The following is a 23,035-nucleotide window of genomic DNA, read 5'->3' on the forward strand; positions in this document are numbered from 1 at the left end:
TTTTATTTAGTGGTAAAGAATTTCTCCAATGATAGCATGAAAAGGATTTTATTTTTTTTCTCCTGTAGAACAAATCAAGCCTCAACTCTTCAGGATTTTTAGTGGACTTATATTTTCTTATACAAGTATTACAACCAAGTATTGATAATGTTTTCCTGAGACAAAACATGAATGTTTCAGTATCTCCTCTGAAACTTCATGACAGAGAAAAGAAAACCCTGCTTAAGGTATTGTGCAAGAGGTAGATTGTTGTAGGAGCTCTTCTGTCCTTAGGCACAGGTGTCACATGTAAAGGTTTTGTTAGACAGCTTTGGGTTAGCAGTATTTTAGGATTTATAAATATTTTGGAGACAGATCACAGGATGAGCATCTCATCGTCAGCAAATTTAACAGAATGATTCAATGGAATTAGTTACAATCAAAATAGCGAATTAAAGGTTTGAAAATCATAATGGTCACCTGAAACTTAGAGTAGGGTTATACACACAGGTGAAGTTTAAATCACATCACAGGTAGGGACAAGCTAACAAACAGTTCTAGGTCAAATTACACACACACAAAGACAGGCAACACACACTGAGATTAACCTATGATAAAAGTTTCCCTTTTTTTGAGTTACCAGAATTACTGTCTTTTATGTGCCGGCATTCACAAGAGGCAGTCGATGAGCTTCACAAAACCAAGCCTTTGAGTCCTTTCAAAATCATTGGCGGACAGTCTTTCACTCCTTCCAAAGACCTCTCTGAGAGGCATCCCAGCTCAGGGTTGTGGTCCTGGGTAACACAGTGCACTGCAGTCCCAGAGAGCTCAAAGGGTCTCCCTCCTGTATTGCTAATATTTATAGGTTCTCGAGGTGATCGGCTTTGGTCAGTGTTTTTCACCTGAGCTTTTAAGACTGCAAGAGTGAGAACTTTGTCAATGGTGGATCCTGTATCTCCAAAAGAAATTAAATAGTGAGAATTACTGCTCACCAGCCTACCTGTTTTGTGATCAGAGGAAATATAATCATCATTTGCTAATATGTCCCAGAAAAACAATTCTTTAATTCTCTGAAAGAGAGGATCTGTTTACATGCTGAGGTAGATAGTGCTACAAGAGAGTCCAGAAAATGTTGCTTTGCTCTCAGTTTCTTTCAGAATTGAGAGGTAAAGTTCTGTTTATCTGTCTCAAAATGGAAAAGAGACACGGAACTGAGAACCAGCAATAGGAAATTGCTGGAAAAAAAAAATTAGAGGTCAATAAACGACTTCACTGGGGCCACTCATGTAGTAAAATTCTAAGTATGTGTACAAATCTCAGCAGGTTCATAGTTTTATACTATAAATTTATGTAAGTGCTGATATTTATATGGTCCCTTTTAAGACTCTAGTTAATTATTTCTGTCTATAGAGTTGTAGTGCTGCTGCTTTTCTTCATTTGTAGTTGTAAAATTTAAGACTGTCATTCTCTTGCTTAAAATCTAATGGATCAAATGAAAATCATGGAAATAATAGGTGAAGAAATAAGACTTAAAATGCTGATCTTATGACATAATTTTCAGTGAGTCAGCACTAATAATACTGCTACAATTAAGCATATCAACCGTAAGTGGTGTTATAAAATAAATGCAGTGGTTTTTTTTCAATATACTTCTATTGTTTGTATCTTTCAACTTCTTCATTAGTGTTCTTTTTTTGTCTTCCTCACATCTCAATGTTTGGTGAAATACAAACACATAAAGACATACTAAAACTAAATTAGTTTTCAAGAAGCTGGTTTTTGTATTTTATAAGCAATACATGCTGTTGGACAAATCATTGGCCTGATAGATTATCTTCTGTGTAAGTAATAAACTACATAGAATTTCTTCTACGTAGCTTATTCAAGGTGGGGGGTTTTTTTCAGCAGTGAAGTAATTACTTGCCTTTTGTGGACTGCTTTCCTAGTTTCCATTTTTTACTTATGCTCTCTCAAACATGCAGGTAGCAGTTACTGTAGTTAAAGGTAAACACAGAAAGTTGTCTGAGACTTCAGTTTGCCTTCTGTATCTAGATATCATACCTTACCTTTTGTATATTATATAGTGTTTAAATATGTAAATTCAATGATTCTAATTTTGGCGTTTTTGACATTGCATCGATGAAGTTACACTATGCCATAAAAAAGCACAAATATACCAATATCTATCACAGAGCTTGATCTGCTTTTATTTCTCATGGAAATAATTTCAGTTGGATTCAGTCCAAATTACTTAAGAAAAGGGAATCATTAGTCATTTATTTCAAGTATAAAACGAAAATAATGAGACTTTTTGGGGACCATTTTTTACCAGCTTAGTGGTAGGACATACATAATCAGAATAATAGAAAATTGACTGTGAAGAGAAAATGTGAAGTATTAATGTGTTCCTTTTTTAATTTGACAAGGATTTTTTTTCAAGGAAATGCCGGTAAGCTTAGAAAATCAAGAACCACTAAAAAGCAGTAAACATTATCTTAAGGCTCCTTGGTAAATAGCCAGTGCAATTGGCCTGTGAATGAACCTAGGGGGTAATGGGAAAATATTTAATGGGAATGTTTGACCAGAGCTGTGTTTGGCATTCCTTTCCATCATACCACACAAACCTTTTTTCACCTTTTCTTTCAAGTTTTCATGGGAAAACCCATTACTCTTGCAGAGCTGCTGGAGTGAAACCTTGTGGTTTTACTTATGGACTAACAGCTAAATTAATCTCTGTGGCTGTGGCTAGCTATAGAATATTAATTTGCTTTTCATTTCCCGTTACTTTTTTTTTTTCCTTCATCATAATCTGTGCCTAAACTAGTGATTACATTGTTTTGCCCACTATTGAATACCATCCCACCATGTAGGCATTTCGACTTGTGTAGAACTCAAGTTTCTTGAATAGGCAGCAGTACACTTTTAAAAGAAAAGTGAAATAAATGTCACAAGTGGTGCAGACCATGGGCTCAGTCTCTGACCAGGAGCAATATGCTGGCAGGAGGAGGTGTGAACAGGGCAAATACACAATGATGCTTCTCTGTTCTGCCTCTGGTGACCTGTGACTTAGAGATACGTTGATACAGACATAGGAATTTTACAATTAACAGAGCTCTGGATTTTTCTTCCATTGGTTTACCCAGGAGTGAAATTACTCATGTTGCAGGTTACTGGCAAAGGGTCATTTACTTACTGCAGATTAGATCAAAACTCAGGGGTCAGAGCTCCTGCCTCCCCCAGTCTCATAAAGAAAGTGATGCTCTGTGTGTAGTGCTTCAGCATTACTCTGACCCAGAATATACAGGTCTGATTGGAAATTGTGAAGGCCATAGTTACTTGTGCTAAACTATACAGAATTTCTCTCTTTTTAGCAAGAACTGAACTTCAAAAAATCCTGTTACGCACATGCAGCTTTTTCATAGTTTTTCTGTCCCCATTTCTTCTGTCTTGAAACTACTGTCTGTAAACAGTTCTTTTGCTCTTACCTCAAATATCCACAAGAAAATATTTACATTAAACTTTCTCAATTTGAGGACTTGAGGCTTATTTTATGTAGAAGATTTATAATTGCATGGAGAATGTTTCTTCATTCCATTTAGATGGGTGAGGATACTAGCAGATGTCAGGAAATATAAGTGCCAGAAGAGGGGTACAAAGTGTTTGGACAGAAGCTTCAGGGCCATTCCACTTTCCTCAGGTAGTATGAGAGAAAGGAAGACTTGTAGCTGCTTTGGGATGAGGTCTTATCTTTTGGGATGTGTATAACTGCACTCTCGTTCTGGAATGGAAGAGACGTTTCCTGGTCAGATGGAAGTCAGGCAGGGTTTATTCCTAGTTCTTGGTTTGGTTATGCAAATATGAGATCTTCATGGGAACCAGTTATAAATACCTAGTGTATGGGAAACAGAGTTGGGTGCACAACATTTCCCCCAGTGTCAATGTAATTTAAAATAGCTCTGGATATCCACTTGAATCACTCTCATATGTCTATCAATCATTTGGCTAGTTCAGACAGATCACCCAGTAGTTATCCTTATTACAGACAAGATTGATTTTTGGCAGCAGTAGAGCAGTCATTTTCCCCATATGGAAAGAAATAGTACACCCGTTACTGCCAGGCAAGAGTGGGCACTGGAAAAGGGGGGAAAAAAAAAAAAGTACAATTAGAGAAATTGCTATTTTTAAATGAAAATGTAAGTAATAATTGAATTCAAAAAGAAGTCAATATGATGAGGCCATGTGCATTATGAAATGAGATGTATGATTTTTTTTTAATACCCCACAGGGATTTTTTAGGTAAGCAACAATCAAAAAACACAGATTTATGATTGTTTTGGGAAACCTCTGTATGTTGGAAGGATTCAGTATTTAAATTTAAATTATTAAATACTTGAGAAAATACCTCTAAGGGATGTTTCAGGAAGGTCTTCTGAGACAAGCTATAAATAAAGCTTCTTGTTAGATTAAAGAGTGAAAAGGAAAGAAGGGAGTAAGGAATATGAAACTTTCAGCATCCTTTATGCACAGTTGATGTAGGATTGCAGTATTTCTTTCCTTGACCTCAAACAATACCATTTACTGTTTATAAGGTGCAGTAATATAGTAAAGGGCTTTTCCGCTGTGGCACATATCACTAAGATTTAAAGCTTTTGAATTTAAGAAAAATAAATTCTTTTAACTTCTGGAAGAGATCATCGTGCTACTTCTGGGTTTGTTTTTATTAAGCCATTTATTTTATTTGAAAGGTCCAGTAAATTTCTTTTGTGATTAAACTAAAAAAAAAAAAAAAGATATCTAATTTAAAAGGTGAATCATGGGGACGTGTTTTCTTTGTTAGTGAGGTAGCTTGTCAATTTTCATTTTCTGCTCTCATATATGTAACAACAATCTGGTCCTTCCCTTTGTTTATCCTGCAGCAGCATGTACTTTGTTTTAGGGAAGCTGTCACTAGAGGTTTGAGGTATGCGAGAGACATAAGCTGTGCAGGTTTCCTTAATGTAATGGGGAGTAAGGAGGTGTACGTGAAGGTTGTCTGCCTTGATTTTGTGATATGGTGTGATGAAAGTGTGGCTCTAACTTAAACAGAACAGGTGCCTGAAAGTGCCCTACTTTGCAATTACAAAGAAAACAGTTTGCCACTGATTAAGTTGCTTTTTCTATTAAGCAAAAAAGGAAAGTGTTGTCTACTCACTGTGTCAATTCACTTCTAAGAACATATTTTGTAGCTGTACATTGGAAATGATACAGCATTGCTACTCAAGTATTTTGTATCGAGATCCTGCTTTAAACTATTGGCCTCTGAATATGTTTTTAGGATATTTCTGGTTTCTGCGTAGAAAATTGTAAATTTTATTAATTTGTGGTCCCTTTTCTATTGAGTATTTCCATACATTTTCTAAGTCATATTTCACAAGGGAACAACATAGTGCTGTTTCCTCTACTACTGTATTCTCAGGAGTATTTTAAGTATAATGATAGCAGGTCGCTGAGTTGTAGATATTCCCTAACCTCCCACCTGATTTATTGTAGTTGGCTCCTTTCCTTGATTCCAAGGGAATCTCAGACCTGAAGATTTTTGCAATTGGAGATTAAAGTAGGTTTTAAATATAATATTAGTATATTTTTATTATGTGAGCAGCCTTTTTCTTTTTTTGGATCAGAGCATGCATAATATCAACATACGAGCTTTTGGCTCAGAAGAAGAAACAAGGTGGAGTCGAACTAGTAGCATTTGTTGTTCAGCTTTACAGGCATTTGGAAATGGCATAGTTTGGGGTGGAGGGGTTTTTTTTTTGTGGTGATGGGGGTTTTTTTAATTAAAAATACAGGAGTTTTGTAAGGGTTACTCAGTCTATATTTTTTCCCCTCCTCTGGTCGGTGGGTGCAGCCAGAAGGCAGACCTGCCTTTGCCAGATACAGCAGCATGGCCAGCCAAGTTGTTGGCTTTTGGATCACCACTGCACTCTAAGACACCAGCGAAAAGAGATTAGAGAGTGTGTGGTGGGATTTAATGTTTTCTCTAAGCAGCATATCTTTCTATGATTCTTAAGGCAGAACTTCTGTTGTTCTTGGAGGAGACAGTAAATGTGGCTGATGTTAAGAAAGGATCTGTCTATATAACAGCTTTTCCCTATTATTGGTTGATTTTACTTTCCATTCTGTATGTCAACAATTCTTATTTATGATCCTATATTTATTTCCCTATATTGGTTGATTTTACTTTCCATTCCTTATGTCAACAATTCTTATTTACAATCCTTCATTATTATGTAGAAGTAGAATATTGAGATTCTGATTGGTTTTTTCTTTGTTTAGGTTTTTTGGATATTTTTGTTGTATTTAATTCCAGTTCTACAGAATTGGAGAGAAAATATCTCTTTATACCTCTGGAGAGCAATGTGCAGATATACATTTGGGAAAAAATGTACTGAAACACTTGTTTAAAACTTTCAGGCCTGTTTCTGGACTTTATACATTATGAAGGTGTGAGAGGGAGGAGATAAGGGCTCTCTTTTGAAACTTTGAGATCTCGAAGAGAGGCAGGGATACTTACAGATCTTTCCTGCAGCCCAGCGTCATGAGATTTTATTATCTTCTGAGGCATTTTTCTCTCCTTTAACCCTTACTGTGTGCATTCTTTTATTTCATAAGCAGTTGCAGAGAAGCTTTCATCCACTGTAACTGTAGATCACTTGAAATATGTCAGAGAATCACAGAATGTTAGGCATTGAAAGGGACCTCGAAAGATCATTTAGTCCACTGCCCCTGCCAGAGTGGATCACTCAGGAACGTGTCCAGGTGGGTTTTGAATGAGAAGGAGACTCCACAGCCTCTCTGGGCAGCCTGTTCCAGTGCTCTCTCCATGAAGACTGTATGAAGACTAGATTTGTTTCCCTTCTACAGCAGCCCAAGTACCTGGAGTTTCTAAATGATTCCTTTATTATAAAACGGGAAAGTGTGAAAGCCAGTGCTTTAATATTTTTCCTAATCACAGAAGCTGTTTAAAAGCAACAGTAGCCAGATAGTGATGGGGAACAATCACTGAAAGATTTTGTGGTAGTGGGAAGCTATCTTTAGCTGTTAGCATGAAAATATTTTAATGTTTTATTTAAAGACATAGAAATCCTTTGACGTAAGTACAGGTTTTTTTCTAAAATAACATTGTACATTTCCTTTGTCTTCTGGGAAGATGCCACTGAAGTCAAATGGACTTAATGTCCAACTATAAAAGATTAAGCTGGAAGGCGTATTGAGATTTGATCCCCCACTCCTCCAGCACAAGCATGAAATTGTTTATCCCTTTCAAATATAATCTGATATATCTTAGACTTAGGTAACAAGTGATGTTAATTTGAAAGGTAATTACTGTTTCTTAAAAAAATTACTAATAAACACTTAAGTTTACTATATAGTACTTCTAAGTTAAATTTTAAGCTCCTATGTGTTTAAGAGGTATTTCACTACACAAGCAGTGCTTCACCATGAGTATGTAGGGCTTTACAGAAGAAGAGACAGAACAGATGTACTAAGTAAACAAGCTGCATGCATACTTGGAGTGCTTTTGACAGGCTGTGTTGGGTTTTGCTTTTTTTTTTTCAGCAATGTTGTTTTGTAAAAATTACACTTAAGGTAAATATTCCGTACTACTGCTGTGGTAACCTGTCCTTTCAGAGTCCGCAACCGTGGTCAGAATGTCCTTTTGCACACTGACTGTCTTCCCTGCTGACACACCGCTTATCTGGCTGTCTGGACAGCCAAGTGCAGCAAATTGAAGCAGCACTGTTCAAACAGAGCCCATCACATACCGTCATGGCCACTGAAGCAAAGCTTGCACATAGGAGAGGGAGAGGGTTTGTTTAAGTTTTTCTTTTCGTAACTGAAAATATTTTCTTAGAGGAGCAGCTTTTGCTGTCACTTTTTTATTGTATAACTTCAGAACAGATTATTTGTCTGTTATATTATGGAGTTATTTATTACATTGTAGGTTAGGAAAAGGGTAAGCAGTAACGCTGGGCATAGGCTATATTTGTTTCTGTTTTATCCCCATTCAGTTCTTAAGTATCTGTAGAGCTAGACCTGATCTTTCAAGCTAAGACAGTTTTAGGAGTTTTTATCTGCTGTGTTCTTTCTGCACTAGGAGTATTTAGTTTGGCTTCCAGGATCCTTTATCTTTGAACTAGAGAGTTTTGTATAAGTAGCACAACATGCTGTAATATAGAGCCTCATTAGTTTTTTTATTTTTCTTACATAGTTATTTTGGCCACTGTAGGCTGCAGGGATTCACCTGACCAAATATAGATGTCTAGAGCTGATCCAGTCACCCTAGGCTCCTTTTCTAATCAACAGAGCAAAATAAACACATACAGACTGTGATTTTATCTTATCCTAAAATAGATATCTAAAATATGTTAGACAAAGGCCACTGTAAAATGCTTATTTCTCTCCTTTAACTATAGAGGGAGGTGATCGTTTGTAGGCATTTAAAGATTAGAAGTGTAAACATCTTAACTTTGGTAAGTCCCACCTAAGATCTTCATTTCCCTCCACTGGTGTTTATTCTCTCCTGCTAAAGGACTGGAATATTTCATCTCTCATACTTCAGCCTTACCAGTAGCAAAGTAGGAGACAATGGGCTCCTTTTGCAGGATTTATGACTGTGGGCACTTTACAGGAGAAAGACCTGCCACCCTAGGAGAGGATTGTGCTCACTGAGTGTCAAGTCCTCTTTCTTACTTGCACCTGATTTCCAGTCATAACTGTCAGAACATCAGCAACCTCACTTTAGGATTACAGAACTTTGTGTTTTAACGTACCTGTTTTTTCGATCGGTAGTAACATCACCTGAAGGAAACAAAACACTATGAATTTTTACTTCAAGTTAGAGGTGTGCGAAAGCCTAGGATTAGCACATTCCCTTTAGATTTTTGGTATTTACCTGAAATTATCAAGGTGGCTTTTGGTTTGTTTGGTGGTTGGTTTGTGTTGGTTTTTTTTCCTAGTGGTAATTTGCAAGGAAACTCACTTTTGCTTTTTCCAGTTTGCACATGGAGTAGTGGCTGCACACCTATGTCACTGTTATTCAGTAGATATTTCTACCCTCTCAGGGTAATTTCCTGCAGATATGAAGGTAGATAGATGCATCTTCTCCACTTACCAGGTTTGTTTATATGTGTGTTTAAACAGTTTTGGCTAATAGCCATGGATATAGACTCTACTTTAGTGAACTTAACCTACAAGTCTGATAGCTGCAGGTAACTGAATAATCAGTTCTGGAATTGGGAGCAAATGTTTAGGCAGGCTGAGGCAGGAACTATCAGAGAACAGTGAAAAGCTGTACCTGAAGTGAAGAGGAAGAGAAATTAGAAGATTTATTCCAACGTTGCATAGCTGGCATGGAAGCATGTTTTTCTTTCCCCATCCCTGCATGGCAGAAGGAGCTTTACTTGAGAACTTGAAAAAGCAGATACACTATCATACATTATCTGAAAATACACTTCCATGAAAAGACAAATGCATGGTATTTAACCTTAAAACTTAACTGTCTTTAGGTAGAAGGGGTTAATTCCAAAGAAAACAATGCCTGATTGAGAAGCAGTAAGACCTCCTGAAGGAGGGAAAAGAAATTAAAACATCATTGTAAAGCATGGCACCTCTAATTTACTTCTGATTTTGCAGTAGTGAGGAAAGAATATATCCCCATCGACCTAAGTCCTGCAGAAGTGTATAGTGATTCCTATTTATGTAAAAAATATGAAAGCCCTTGGAATTTTTTGGAAAATGGTGAAACTTGATATCATGCTAGTCTTGCAGCAAATTATGGCCTCCATATTCCATTAGATAAGTATGTGCATACACACATATGTGTCTGTTTAATAAAATCTTGCTAACGACAATAGATTGACTGTTGTCACGGTATAACATGGTATAGCTACATTTTGTTGGATATCAGTCAAAATTTCAACGGAAATGCAACAAATAAGAAATCAATGCTTATGTACAGCTTCAGCTCACAGACATCTGAAATGTTAGTGATGGAGGAAAATCTTAATTAGTGTTCTCACAAGCAGAGTGATAGAGTTGAATACTACTTTCAAGAGTCATTCTTTATATGTGCTTTCCTTATTTTGTTACATAACAGGCAACCTTACATTCTGATAGATTCAAAAACTATTAAATGAGATTGACTACGCAGGCCCTGGAACGTGGCAGAAAAATGTTTTAGGCCTAAGAGTTAATATTTACTTGAAAGGTATATATACTCTGCAATATGTAGAAAATAGGAATGCCCAATGTATTTGCTCAAGTTTTTTTTTCTTAATGTGCTTTATCTATGTTTTCTGTAGTGCATCCTCTCCAAATCCTCTCAGGAGCGCCATAGTCTCTGAGAGTTCTCAATGTGGAACATCTCTAACCCTTCATAGTTACTGTGCTTGGATATATTAACCTTTCCTTGCCTTCTTGTCTCTAACCTGTACTGACCCCCTTGAGACTGTTCTGTCCATCCTGGATCTTCTCTATCCATGCTGTAAAACTGAATGTTTTTACCTGAAGTGTGGGCCAGAGGAATTAATTTTGCTTTTGCTGCTACAGTCTTGAACCATTTTTTAAGCAAAAATCCAGGAGAATTCTTTCAATCCTTGACATCAGTAGTTTTATGACCCTACCAGCTTCATGGTTTCATCTTAGGGGTAAATTTTCCATTCCTGTGCCACAAATCATTTTAATCTTTTCTTGCTGACCTTGTAAAATGCCCTCTCTGCGTTGTTTACTCCTGCTAGGGTGTTACCCAAGTGCTCTGGACAGTTTCAGTTGAGGTAATTAGCTTTTGCTTGCTGAGAAATCTGCTTATTCTTCACTTTGCCTGTTAAACACAGAGGTATATTTCTAGACCAGAATAAATGTCCCGTTCTGTGTTACAGAAAATTACGTTTCAGGCTTTAGTTTCTCGTTTAGAGGCACTGCCATTAAATCTCTTCAAAGCACTGTTCCATGCATAGTACCAGCACAGCTGTGTGTGTAGTTTACCTAGTGGGCTAGAACCAACCTAGTGGAGTTAGAACCAGCTGAAAAATTATTTGGTGTAGTTTACTGTTTACTGGCAGCAACAGCTCTGCTTATATGATACAGTGGGAAAAACATAGGGGAGCACAGAATGTTAGGGTGAGACTGCTTATGAGCCACCCCAGAATTGTACATGATCTGGGACTCTGCACATTTCTCAGAAGAAATGCAAATGGAACAGCACAAAAGAGAACAGTGATATCATTACCTTTGCCTTCCAGCTTTCTGCGTATTTCTTTAGTTTCATGCTTTAAGATTAATGCATATTAATAAAATTTTTAAGTTACAGGTAAAATGTTCTAAAAACAGAGTGCAATTAAAAGAACTGAGAGTCCAAAGTAAGCATAGTATTTAGTTTAAAAACAAAGTAAAAATTACATATTTTTCAGGTAGTTAATGTTTTCTATTTAAAACAATGGTGTAGTACCTTTAGAAAAAAAGGTATGGCTAGTTTCAAGAACAATCAGTAATATTTTCTTATTTCATTAGGCAGTTGCTTAAGAAGATAAAACTTTTCATCTAGATTGCTGAAAAAAGATGTCTTTAAAATTGCGTAGATATTTTTTAATTAACTTTCAGTTTAAGTCCTTATTGCAAGACAATCTGTTACCTGAAAATAGTTACAAAGCCCTACTATCAATAAAACCCCCTGAATCTACTTCAAAATCTTTCACAGTGACAATGAAGATAAATTTGGAGTGTTTCTCTCTCTGCTAACATTTTTAATATTTCCCTGCCTGACTTCACAAAAATATTTTCACAATCTCCTCCCAGTATTTCCTAATGCAGGCGACTGTGTTTGTATATGCGGTAGGCACTGCCAAGGGCTTTTCACGTTGATTTAATTTGAAAGAACTCAGGGCTTTTGCAACAGAAAAGGTACCAAACAGCTTTTGAATCATTACTTGTAATTGTCATTTCTAAGTGCAGTATTCTCAGCTCTTACGGTCACGAAGCTGACCGCATCAGTTCCATGGATAAAAGTATTTTCAGGATTTTTATGACAAGGTTCCAGGACTCCATACTGCAAAGATATACTGTCCAAAATATCCATCCACTACAGAAATCTTTTTATTAAATGTTGAAAATGTTTATGTAGTGATACAGTCTGTATTTCATTGTTGTTATTTGTTATAATAAGGCATTATTTTCCATTTGCAAAATTGCTATATGACCCAGATTTTTTTCTTTTAATTTCAGAATTTACATGGATTTGTCTTGTTTCAGCTTTAAATGTCAAAAGAAACAGCTTTAGTCTTTCTGTGTTCAGTGTTTGAATTTGAAGGTTTTGGTTGTTGTACTGGTGTTCATATGGTTAATCTAGTCGCTTGTGCTAGGCTTCAATACAGCAATGGTAGGCATTTTAATTCCCTGGTCTCTTACGTCTCTTACCAAGCATGAAACCACCTTGATACGTGGACTGAGAGCTTGCTGTGGTTATTGCTTCCAGCCTAAGCTCCTGCCTCAGGGACAATTAAATCTAAAGTACCATCTCGTTTGTGTTGGGTTCTATTGCAGGGTACAACCTTTAAATAAATCAAGTTATTCTTAAAAAGTGATTGTGGAATGCCAAATCTCCATCTCAGAGAAACAGAAAGTGGCAACAAGAATCATAGAATGCATTGGACTGGAAGGGACATTTAAAGGTCATCTAGTCCAACTCCTCTCCAGTGAGCAGGGACATCTTTAACTAGATCAGGTTCCTCACAGCCCCATCCAGCCTGACCTTGAATGCCTCCAGGGATGGAGCCTCCTCCACCACCTCTCTGGGCAACCTGATCCACTTCTCCACTCTAGGCTGAACAACCCCAACTCTCTCAGCCTGTCTTTGTGGAAGAGGTGCTCCAGCCCTTTGATTATTTTTGTGGCCCTCCTGGACCCTCTCTGACAGTGGGCATTTGCATCAGGCAGAAGAACATTGCTAACAGGTCAAGGGAGGCCATTCTTGCCCTCCACACAGTTCTGGTGAGGCGCATCTGTAGTGCTGGGTCCAGTTCTCAGCTCCTGCTGCAAGAGAGAGCATGTTAAAAGTAAGTGGAAATATTGTAAGTTGGAAATATTCAGAACCAAACTGGACAGTGTCCTGAGCTACCTGTAGTAGCTGACCATACTCAGAGCAGAGGGGTTTAAGTGAATGATCTCAGGAGCTCTCTTCCAGCTGCAGCTATTCTGTAATTGCATAAAATTCAGTATCAGTAGTTCGGTCCCCATGTGTTGCCTGATCTAGTCTAGAGGTGGCATCCCTTGCGACAGGGAGGTTGGGTTAAAATGATCTCTAAGGTCCCTTCCAGCCTAGGCCGTTCTATGGTTCTGTGAGTGTCTACTTCTGTGCATAGGTAAGCAAAGCCATGAAAACACTTCTTTTCTTGCTTTTAACGCACTTACTTGCCTGGAGAGCTGGAATGTAGGACCTTCTTTGAGCTGAAATTTGATGTTTAGCATTTCCAGTAATAGAGGTGTCCACCTGACTTATTCTAAGCATAAACAGTAGGGAAGTTAGAGGCATCAAAGGCTAAATGCTCTTTAAGAACTTACTATTTTTGTATGATAAAGATTCCCCTTTTCCACCCCACTCCCAGGGTTACAGACCTAGACTACAATGATCCCTTTGTTGTATAGTAGTTTAGAATTTTCTTTAGGATTATATGATTGGGAAAAGCTATAAGGATTTAATTCAGGAATTCAGTATTTTGGTCCTTTAGAAATTGCTCATTTCTACAGTAATCTGAAAATCTGCATAAGTAGTTTTTATTATTTCTTATAAAGTAGTTTTATATGCCAGTGGATTAATAAAACCACTGGCATGTTCAGAGCATGTATTTGTAATTTTTAACAAATTACATTCTGGGGACGTTTTACAGATTCAGAAGATTTATAGGGCTGCATTTAATGGCAGTTTCTTTCGCCTGCTCTGGAGCATGTGCCATGGTGGTTTTAAGTGTGCTGTGCATGTTTGAGAAGTTAGAAGTTTAGCAATCCCCATCAGTGCTGAGCCACACTGTCTCAGGCTGTGTTTTTGTTGGCTGGTATCCAGTACCATGTTATAAAATACATTTACTTGACAGTAGAAAGTAGAGAACCACATTAAATACAAACTTTAAAAAGGCTGGCTAAACACATGCAATAAATATTAATAACAGAAGACGCCACCCACCTTTGACCTTCCAGTATTTGTTATTTGCTTTCTGTGTTTTAGAGTTACTATAATATTTCGAGCATTACATAACAGCATGTAAGAATCTCTTACTTAAATTGAACAACTTGTGGCTGTATTACATGCCTAATTATATTTCAGCTTTGCTGTATTTCTGTTGTTAAGACATTAGTGATTCCTATTTTGTGAATTTCCTATACTGTATTATGTACTGTTTAAAAAGTGTATATATAGATACTTTAATAACATGGATGAGAGTGGTTGAATATTCAATATTCACTTTGAGTCTATTCTTGGGTTTTGATAAAGCAGGAATAGCAAGCATGGGTGAAAAAATAAGCTAGAAAGATGAGCATTGTTCAGTGATATACTGAAAGGGTGATGCATTCTGATAGCTCTGGACACATTTATTACATAGGTAACAGACACTGTTAACACCTGTATTCAATCTTGGATAGTAACCCTTTAAAGAATTACTGTCTCTCAAAAATAGATAAATTGTTTCCCCGGTTAGTCAGATACACATACAGATTTTGTGTTTGTTTTAAGATATATTGTCCTTCGTGGCAGATACTGCCCACTTCTTTGGTTCCCTTGAGTCTTCTCATGCTGAATCAGACTGAACACAGTATCACATGGAGATTCAAAGTCACATGGAGAACCACGTTGTGTGTATAAAAGAACAATAGCATTAATGTCTGAAAATGGGCTTCTCTACTGACCACAAGGGTGACAGAACTGTGAGACATTGGCTTCAAATGCCAATTTCTTCTGGATGTTGTGGGGATGAAAGAAAGAGTGAAAATCAGCTACTCTTCCATTTCTGCTGTCAGCAAGTGAAAGGTCAGCACTGTGTGAGAAGAACAGGAAAACAGAGAAAGAGCGTGGTGGAAGAATGGAGAAGTAAAAATAAGAATGCAAAAATTATGAAGGCCTGCACTGCTGTATCTGAAGCACTTTATTGTTCTCCTTCAAATTGCCCTTTAATTTTTCATTTCCATAATGCCCACGAAGACCCTGGAGCCTGTGGAAACCACTTATTATCACGCTGCCATCAGTCTGTGCTTCCTTCTTTGCCTACATCCATGTGTTGTCACTCCTCTTACGTTGTTTTCTGCTCAGGAAAGGAACTTCTATTCAGTCACATCTTCACTGACGTGTTTAAGCTTGTTCCTGCTACTGTGTGAGTTGTACTCATTCACTATTGGACAATATGAATATTAATTCTAAGATACAGATGAATGACCAACTGACTATCAATATATTGCTTTATTTCAGAGTGTTGTGCGTTGCCTTTGGCATCCCAAGCTGAACCAGATCATGGTTGGTACAGGAAATGGTTTGGCCAAAGTGTACTACGATCCTGTCAAAAGCCAGAGGTACGTAATCATGATTAATGAAGAAGAACATTACTTTTTTTTCTCAAATTTAGCCTGCTTCTGTGGTTCTATGATTATACTAAGAGATGAGAAAAACTGGATTAGTAACTTGGGGGGGGGGGGGGGGGTTGTAAGGGGGGGGGGGGGGGGGGCAGTTTTACTTATTTAGTAACATTAGAAAGAAGAAAAACTGAGACAGTTTGTTTCTTTAGAATGTCACATTTTTCCTCTGGGCTTTTCATGGATAGTATGCTGGCTGCTCTATCTAAATTTACAAACACTTTTATTTTGTAATTGCATGAAATCTGAAGTAAGAATAACTGACCTTTCATCTGATCTCTTGGATGTTGCTTATGTGGTGTTACTGAAAGGATATTTGTTGTATATGGTCCTGTTTTTCAGTTACTTTTTTTTGTAAAGTAAACATCTTGCTTAGAAGCATAAGCTTGAGCTTCACTGTCTGTGAAGTGATACTGGAAAACTTTATTTAAGAGGGGACAAACCAAGGAAGCACATTTCCATCTTTCTGCTAGTCTTCTCTCTCACCCCCACCTGTCACGTGTGGATTTTGCCTGTACATCTAATGGAAAGGTGGTAGTGATTCATAAGAAGGTGTCTTGGAAAGAAAAGAAGAGGACTTAACTATCCTACAAATCCTTCTTTTGCAATTAATTTGCATTTACCATCTGGATTGGCTGGAGAACTGGGGCATGCTTCCTTCCTGTCAGCAGAGGGAAAACATCTATATTGAGTGATATAAGATAGAATAAGAGATTCTTTCCCTTGTACGCTCTCATCTTTGTTTCACTGGCATCTGAAAACATACAGTGTTACAGTTCACAGTTTCTGGATACTTGCTGTGACCTGGATACCTGGATGGGAAGATCCAGTTTTGGTAAACAAGAATACTCTGCTTTGCAAGATTATCATCGATAAGTTTTATTTTTCTGGTATTTGTCAATTTGGAGAACAAGGGAGTTGGCCCTAATTATTTGGACCCCTTTTCAGAGATCAGGCTGTGTCTCCTAGGCACAGACCACGAGAGCCCTAGCTCTGTTTTTCGCCATTTGTTTCCTGGTGCTTACCATGAGCAGAAAAATTCTGCAGTCTTGCTGCAGCTAGGCTTACGCAGTCTTTCCTGCTGTACTGTTACAGACACCTCTGAGTAGATAACTGCCACCTCTGCCGCTTAAGAAGAGTAGTAGGAGCAAGTCATTGCCTGTGCTTAGAGAGCAGCCCTTTCAACGTGCATACCACAAGTACTGTGGACAAATGAAGTGTGAAATAAATATTACACCCTTATTTCAGCATATTGTATAAACTGCTCCATAACAGAAACACTGATCTCTCTAGCCTCCTTCACATGTGCATGGACAGGCAAAGATACACACGTTCATGAATATATAATGTTGTTGAGTCAGTGTCTTGAATAAAAAATGGTTTCTGTTTGATATAAACAGACCACTGAACTGCTGTGTGTTTCCTCCTAGGGGAGCAAAATTATGTGTGGTCAAAACAAAACGAAAAGAGAGACAAGCAGAGACTCTTACGCAGGATTATATTATAACACGTAAGGAATTTAAACATATCTTTATAACAGCATCCTTAACTCTCTCTGAGATTTCAAATTATTTGCAGACCCTTTAACTTTACATTTTCCCCCCTAAAAAAGGTGTAGTTTTTCACTAAACATTAGTAATTGGTGTGAGATGTTAGTGCTTCATACATTTCTTTTTTTTTGTAGCCTTGCACAACCAGAAAAGTATATATTATGTTTTCTATGTTCAGTTTTTAATAATGCAGTTTCTACATTCTGATGTACCTGAAAGCCTGAAAGGACAACTGCCTTAACAAAAAAAATTTACAAAAAATACCTCTAAAACTTTTGAGTCTTATTTTTGCATAACTAAGTTGGTGACTGTAGGCAAGTTTAGGAAGTGTTTTGCCACTTGGGAACGTTGACGGTACCATTGACAAACTAGAGACATTAGAGATAGGTCTTGAACAAATTCCAAGTGATTTTTCAAAATTTAGAATTTGCCCAGAGTTATATGGGGTTTTACATAGCTTAAATATATTTCTAACCTCAGGGTTATAGTTGTATAAGACCATATATTCATATTAAGGCTAACTGATGCATAAGAAATAGTTACCACAGTTACTATAAAATGTTTACTGATCTGCTATTTCCCAAGGAGAGGTTTTTCAAGGGAATGGAGGACTGACTTAGAGAATTTTGCTGTCCCCATTAGCATTGCCTATTGTAGTGGTTCCTTGTGTGAGATGAGAACAGTCACATGGCTGTGATGTCCTGCTTCTCTTTATCCTCTTCCAGTTCCATGATGTTTCATTTTGCTCTGTTTTCCAGTACTGTTGGTCTTGAGAGATAGCTAAAACCATTTCTGTAAAAAAAATAGTTGTTTGGCAGCATAATAAAAAGAAGGTTTAGAATGAGAAAATCTGGTCAGGCTTGGTAACCAGGCCCATATCAAGGCACTTTAGTTCTGGGTTTCCATCTCAGGTGCTTTCCAGCCACAGCCGTCTCCTGCTTACCTCACTGCTGCTGATGTCCAGCTCCAGTTTTTGGGTTGCAGTCAGTAAAGTAGCACCTGCAAAGATCAGAGATATTTATCTCCTTTGGGTACTCTTCTGAATACATGCTTGCTACAAGTTTGAGTATATCAGTCAAGATCTGTTACCTAACGCTTTGTGTGCACTGTCATTAGTGTTTCTACTGTAAAGAGCTTTTGTGATTTTAAAAGAACTTTCTAGTTAAAATCCAATGAAATTGGTATATTCAGTGGCATTTATAAAAGCCATTCCAAGATTTAGGTCCCAATTATGCAAAATTTCAGAATGTTATCACTGAGTTGTAGCTTTTTAGCTGTTTTTTCCACGTCATTTTGAAACTAAAAAAGGATACTTCTATATAAAGCAATGCAGAAAAATGTTCTGAGGATTGGCTGTGCAAATTTTTGTTTGTTGCATATTTTTCAGAGGTTAGATGTCTGTTTTCTAAGCCTACAGATAGAACTGGAAAAAAAATTAGGATCTCAGAAGTCCTTTTGTGAAGTGAACTGATCCCTTTTTCCTTCTTCTCTTTCTCTGTTTTTTTTCTTCTCCCTTTTATTGTTTTATACACTTTAATCTCAGGATTGCCTATAATGGCTATTTAAAATGCAAGAATGTTATCTTGAGGGATTAGGTGTTACTTTAAAACACAGGAATATGTAGTTTGGGTTTCCCTTTGGCAACCTTGACTCCACAAATGGCAAAAAGCTTGGATCTCCGCATTAGCTCTGTGCAAGCTGGTCAAGCTTAGTGCTTGCCAGAAAATTGTCGAGGCATCTCATACTTCATGAAATCTGCAAAAATAAAATGTAAACATTTATTTTCAAAGGTCTGATGCTGTGCCACCTGGCTGTGACTTCATTCAGCCTAACAAACTGAGGAGGCTTCCAGAAATAAGCTGAAAAAACAAATAGGTCCCTGGATGGTGCTTTCTGTTTTCTGTTCAGCATAGAGCCAGTGCCACCACATTTAAGATTTGTTTGACTGGGTTTTGTCTTTGTTGGGTCTTTCAGCCCCAACAGTGTTTCCCATATTTTGGGAAATGGCAACAATCAGCAATGTGAGAGCTAATCCTCACCTCAAGGTAACCATGTCCCTTACCATGGTGGTTCTGTGTTGCTGACAAATGTGTCTCTTGTCTGAGCAGACCAAAACCCTTACTGTGATTCAAGGTATTGTAGCAGCTTTATGGGAAAACAAAAATTTTAAGTTGTAGTGATTTAGCCAGGATGTCTCAGTTACAGGTATCTTCCCAACCTTGATTAATCTCATAGTTTAAGAAAGAACATCATCGTGACTTACTATGCGGAAACATTACATTTTGGATCATTGAGGGGATTCTGCCTCTCTCTGTTTCAGATCCAAGAATGCATCTAGGATTTTGTCGTGCTCTTAGAGTACTAGAAAGCTGTAGAAACATGGAAAGTTCAAAAAAGAGCAACTGATTGGTCACAAGACTGATGTTGAGAACAGGATGACAGAGGAGTAGATTAGATATGCCTAAACTGTGCAAACAGTATTTTAGATTAAAGGCTCCTGCCTGGAGGAACCCTGAAAATCTGACTGCTTTCATCTTTGAGAATTTCAGTAGAAAGCAGCTCTCTGAAATATATCTCACTAAACCTTTGCTTGGATATAGAAAACTTGGAGGCTGCTTCCTCCACCTTTTCCGTTGCAAGAAATAATCCTCATCTTTGTCTTTATAATTAAAACCATAAAAAGAAAATTAAATTTCTAACATTTCTCTTTTCTCCAAACTGTGACCCTTCAGCCCATGCACTTCCTATGTTCCGTGAACCACGACAACGAAGCACTCGAAAGCAGCTGGAAAAGGATAGGTTGGACCCCATGAAGTCTCACAAACCTGAACCTCCCGTAGCAGGACCAGGTATAATAATTTCAGAATATTGTCTGCCAGAGGGACTGTCATGCCTGGGTTCTACACTCATCTGGATTTTCATTCAAACTTTTGGGTGGCCACTCTGCTATATATATATATTGGCTGTGTCTAGCACTGTAAGATGTTGATTTTTGTTTGGAGTACTTGCCTGGAATAAATTAATAATCACAATGACTTACTTCAAATTATGTAATCAGTAAAAGACTTATGTGAAGGGAGCTCTAAATTACACTCTTACTATGGTATGAAATAACTTTTGCATCAGATCACTGTTACAGAAACAGTACAACATTTCTCTGTTTCTTAAATATTTTTTTCTAAAATACTCTTTTTTTTTTTCTCTTGTTTTCTTCCTTTTACTACAGGTCGTGGGGGACGTGTAGGAACTCATGGAGGTACCTTGTCATCATATATAGTCAAGAATATCGCACTGGATAAGACGGATGATAGCAACCCTCGAGAGGCTATTTTACGTCACGCAAAGGAAGCGGAGGAGAATCCATACTGGGTTGCTCCAGCATATGCGAAGTAAGTAAACAATTAAATACAAGTAGTATTTCTAGAAGTCCTTGGGAATTTGGTAAAAACAGAAGACACACATTTTTAAGGGTATACTTGCCTTTTCTGGATTGCTGCCACAATAAAACATAACATACATAAACCAAGAATATGCCATAAACCAAATACATAAACCAAGAATATGCCATAATCTTTTATAAAGGTAAGAGTTTCTGGAAAGTCAAATGGTTGAAATTTGGCATTTCCACTTTTAAAATGTACCTATCAGTACTAGAAAATTGTTTTAAACTCTCTTAAGTTGATTAGAATTTAGAATCTTCTCCAAATCAATGTATGAAATTGCAATATACCTTTTAGTGAGGTACTATCCCATTGACAGACTGGGATGATAAGTTTTCCAGTATGTCCTCTAGTTCTGACTGATTCTTAAATTAAACCTTCAAAATACTTACTTGGTATTATGAGAGCATATTTTAGATGATTTCTCAAGTTGCGTAGTTTTTATCTGAATTTTTCCTACATAAAGACCTCAGTACCTGCTTGGTACTCTCAGTTCAAGAAGGACAGGGAACTGAGTCCAGCACAGAGCCACAAAGATGAAGGGAGTGGAATATCTCCCTGATGAGGAAAGGCTGAAGGAGCTGGGTCTCTTTAGCTTGGAGAAGAGGAGGCTGAGGGGTGACCTCATTCATGTTTATAAATATGTAAAGGGTGGGTGTCAAGAGGACAGAGCCAGGCTGGGTACAAGCTGGAACACAGGAGGTTCCACAAAAACATGAGGAAAAACTTTTTCCCTGTGAGGGTGACAGAGCACTGGCACAGGCTGCCCAGGAAGGTTGTGGAGTCTCCTTCTCTAGAGACATTCAAAACCTGCCTGGACGTGTTCCTGTGTGTCCTACTGTAGGTGATCCTGCTCTGGCAGCGGGGCTGGACTAGATGATTTTTGGAGGTCCCTTCCAACCCCTGACATTCTGTGATTCTGTTCAATTCTCTGAGTTGGTGGTAAAGGTATAGTGATATTAAAAATGGCACCAATAAAATTTCCTACTTAAAATTCAATCTATGGAAATAAGTACTCAGTTGTTACATAAATTAAAGACCCTTATCAAGATTGTGGTAGTACAATTTTAGTAATCCCACAGATGGTAACTTCCTCAGTTTAAAATGTATGCGTTACAACAAAAATTTGGTGATATGCTTCTATAATACTTTCTACCAAAGATTTTTTTTTCCTAAAAATAAAACGAAATCAAACTATTAAACACATTCACAATAGTACTAAAATAAATACAAAATAAATGCGTTTCTTACTAATGAACAGAAACTACCACTCAAAAAGTTACTAAGACTTTCACACTTCCTTACTATCATTGCTGGTTTTGTTATGCAAAATTAGCTAGTGTAGGTCATATTTTTAAAATCCATAAGGAAAAGGCTTAGAAAGAGTTGAAATAGTCTGCACAGAACAGTCTGCCAGTTATGAACTATTTTTTATTGTTTGCAGTCCAGTATTTTGTCTCCTAAGCTGTATGTTCATTAGTGCTTTACTGACTGTACTTACTTTATTGGTGTTTAGCTCTTTAGTGAAACAATCACCAGCTCCTTAGAATAACTCAGAATATAGTAAGAATCATAGCTCTTTCTAGTGAGGACACTTGTTTTCTGACTCGAGCCATGTGTTCAAAAAGATGACTGAATAGCGGTTCCAAAGCAGCTTGAGAATGTCAGTGACTCAGCCTGGCTTGACTAGGTAATCAATAATCAATAAGGATGCAAACTGGTAATTAATGAGAATGGCCCTTGATGTTATACAGCAAATTAATGCATTATACAGTATCACCCTTGGTACTGAAGAAGGAATATTTGAAAGCCTGCATCCGTAACAGTTGTAATGAGTATGCCAAATACTGATTTTCAGTTGTTTGAGAATTCTTGTTTTCTAGAGACGAAATTTACTCGGAATGTGTAGGCACTTGGTTTTGTTTGAGATATGCAGCTATCCATTCTCAAAAGTAAATAAAATCACTCATTCCATCAGTTAGAGTCCTCAGTATATTTTTGACTCAGTAGCTTCACTGATTGTGTATTAAGTTACATCCATGACACCTGTGATGTAGTAGACATTAAAGTTTTAATACATAGCTGTATTACTGAAGGCTTATTGTGTCAGGTGGGCAGATTTAATTACAACTTCTTGTTAAAGATGTAGCTGCAGGGGAAGAAGAGAGCTGGCTGAGAAGCGGAGAGGATGCAAGTCCAGACTGCTATTAACTTACACACCAGACGGTGATACGTGTGTGCGGGAATTGGACTGCAGCCTGCAGCATACTGCCTTGATAGCTTTGTCAGCTGATCTCATGCCAGTGAAACTGCCATTATCCTTGCTTTAAAAGCTTGGCTTTAAGATGTACTCTCTGCAAAGAATGTTATTGTTGTCGTTGTTGTTATTGTCATCATCATCATCATCAACAC

The 23,035-nt window shown here is 37.4% G+C and overlaps 1 protein-coding gene across 1 annotated transcript in view; it reads left to right on the forward strand.

Moving 5' to 3' along the window:
• Positions 1-23,035, forward strand: part of WDR70 (WD repeat domain 70) — a gene marked incomplete at its 5' end in the record, with an annotated part of 78,241 nt that overhangs the window by 49,209 nt on the left and 5,997 nt on the right. The window contains 4 exons of the mRNA XM_009873424.1: positions 15,473-15,573; positions 17,064-17,143; positions 19,916-20,032; positions 20,410-20,572. Of these exons, the coding sequence (XP_009871726.1) occupies positions 15,473-15,573; positions 17,064-17,143; positions 19,916-20,032; positions 20,410-20,572 (461 nt within the window). The remainder of the gene's footprint in view (positions 1-15,472; positions 15,574-17,063; positions 17,144-19,915; positions 20,033-20,409; positions 20,573-23,035) is intronic.

Source organism: Apaloderma vittatum, unplaced genomic scaffold, assembly GCF_000703405.1.
Source record: "Apaloderma vittatum isolate BGI_N311 unplaced genomic scaffold, ASM70340v1 scaffold11967, whole genome shotgun sequence".
NCBI classification, from domain to species: domain Eukaryota; kingdom Metazoa; phylum Chordata; class Aves; order Trogoniformes; family Trogonidae; genus Apaloderma; species Apaloderma vittatum.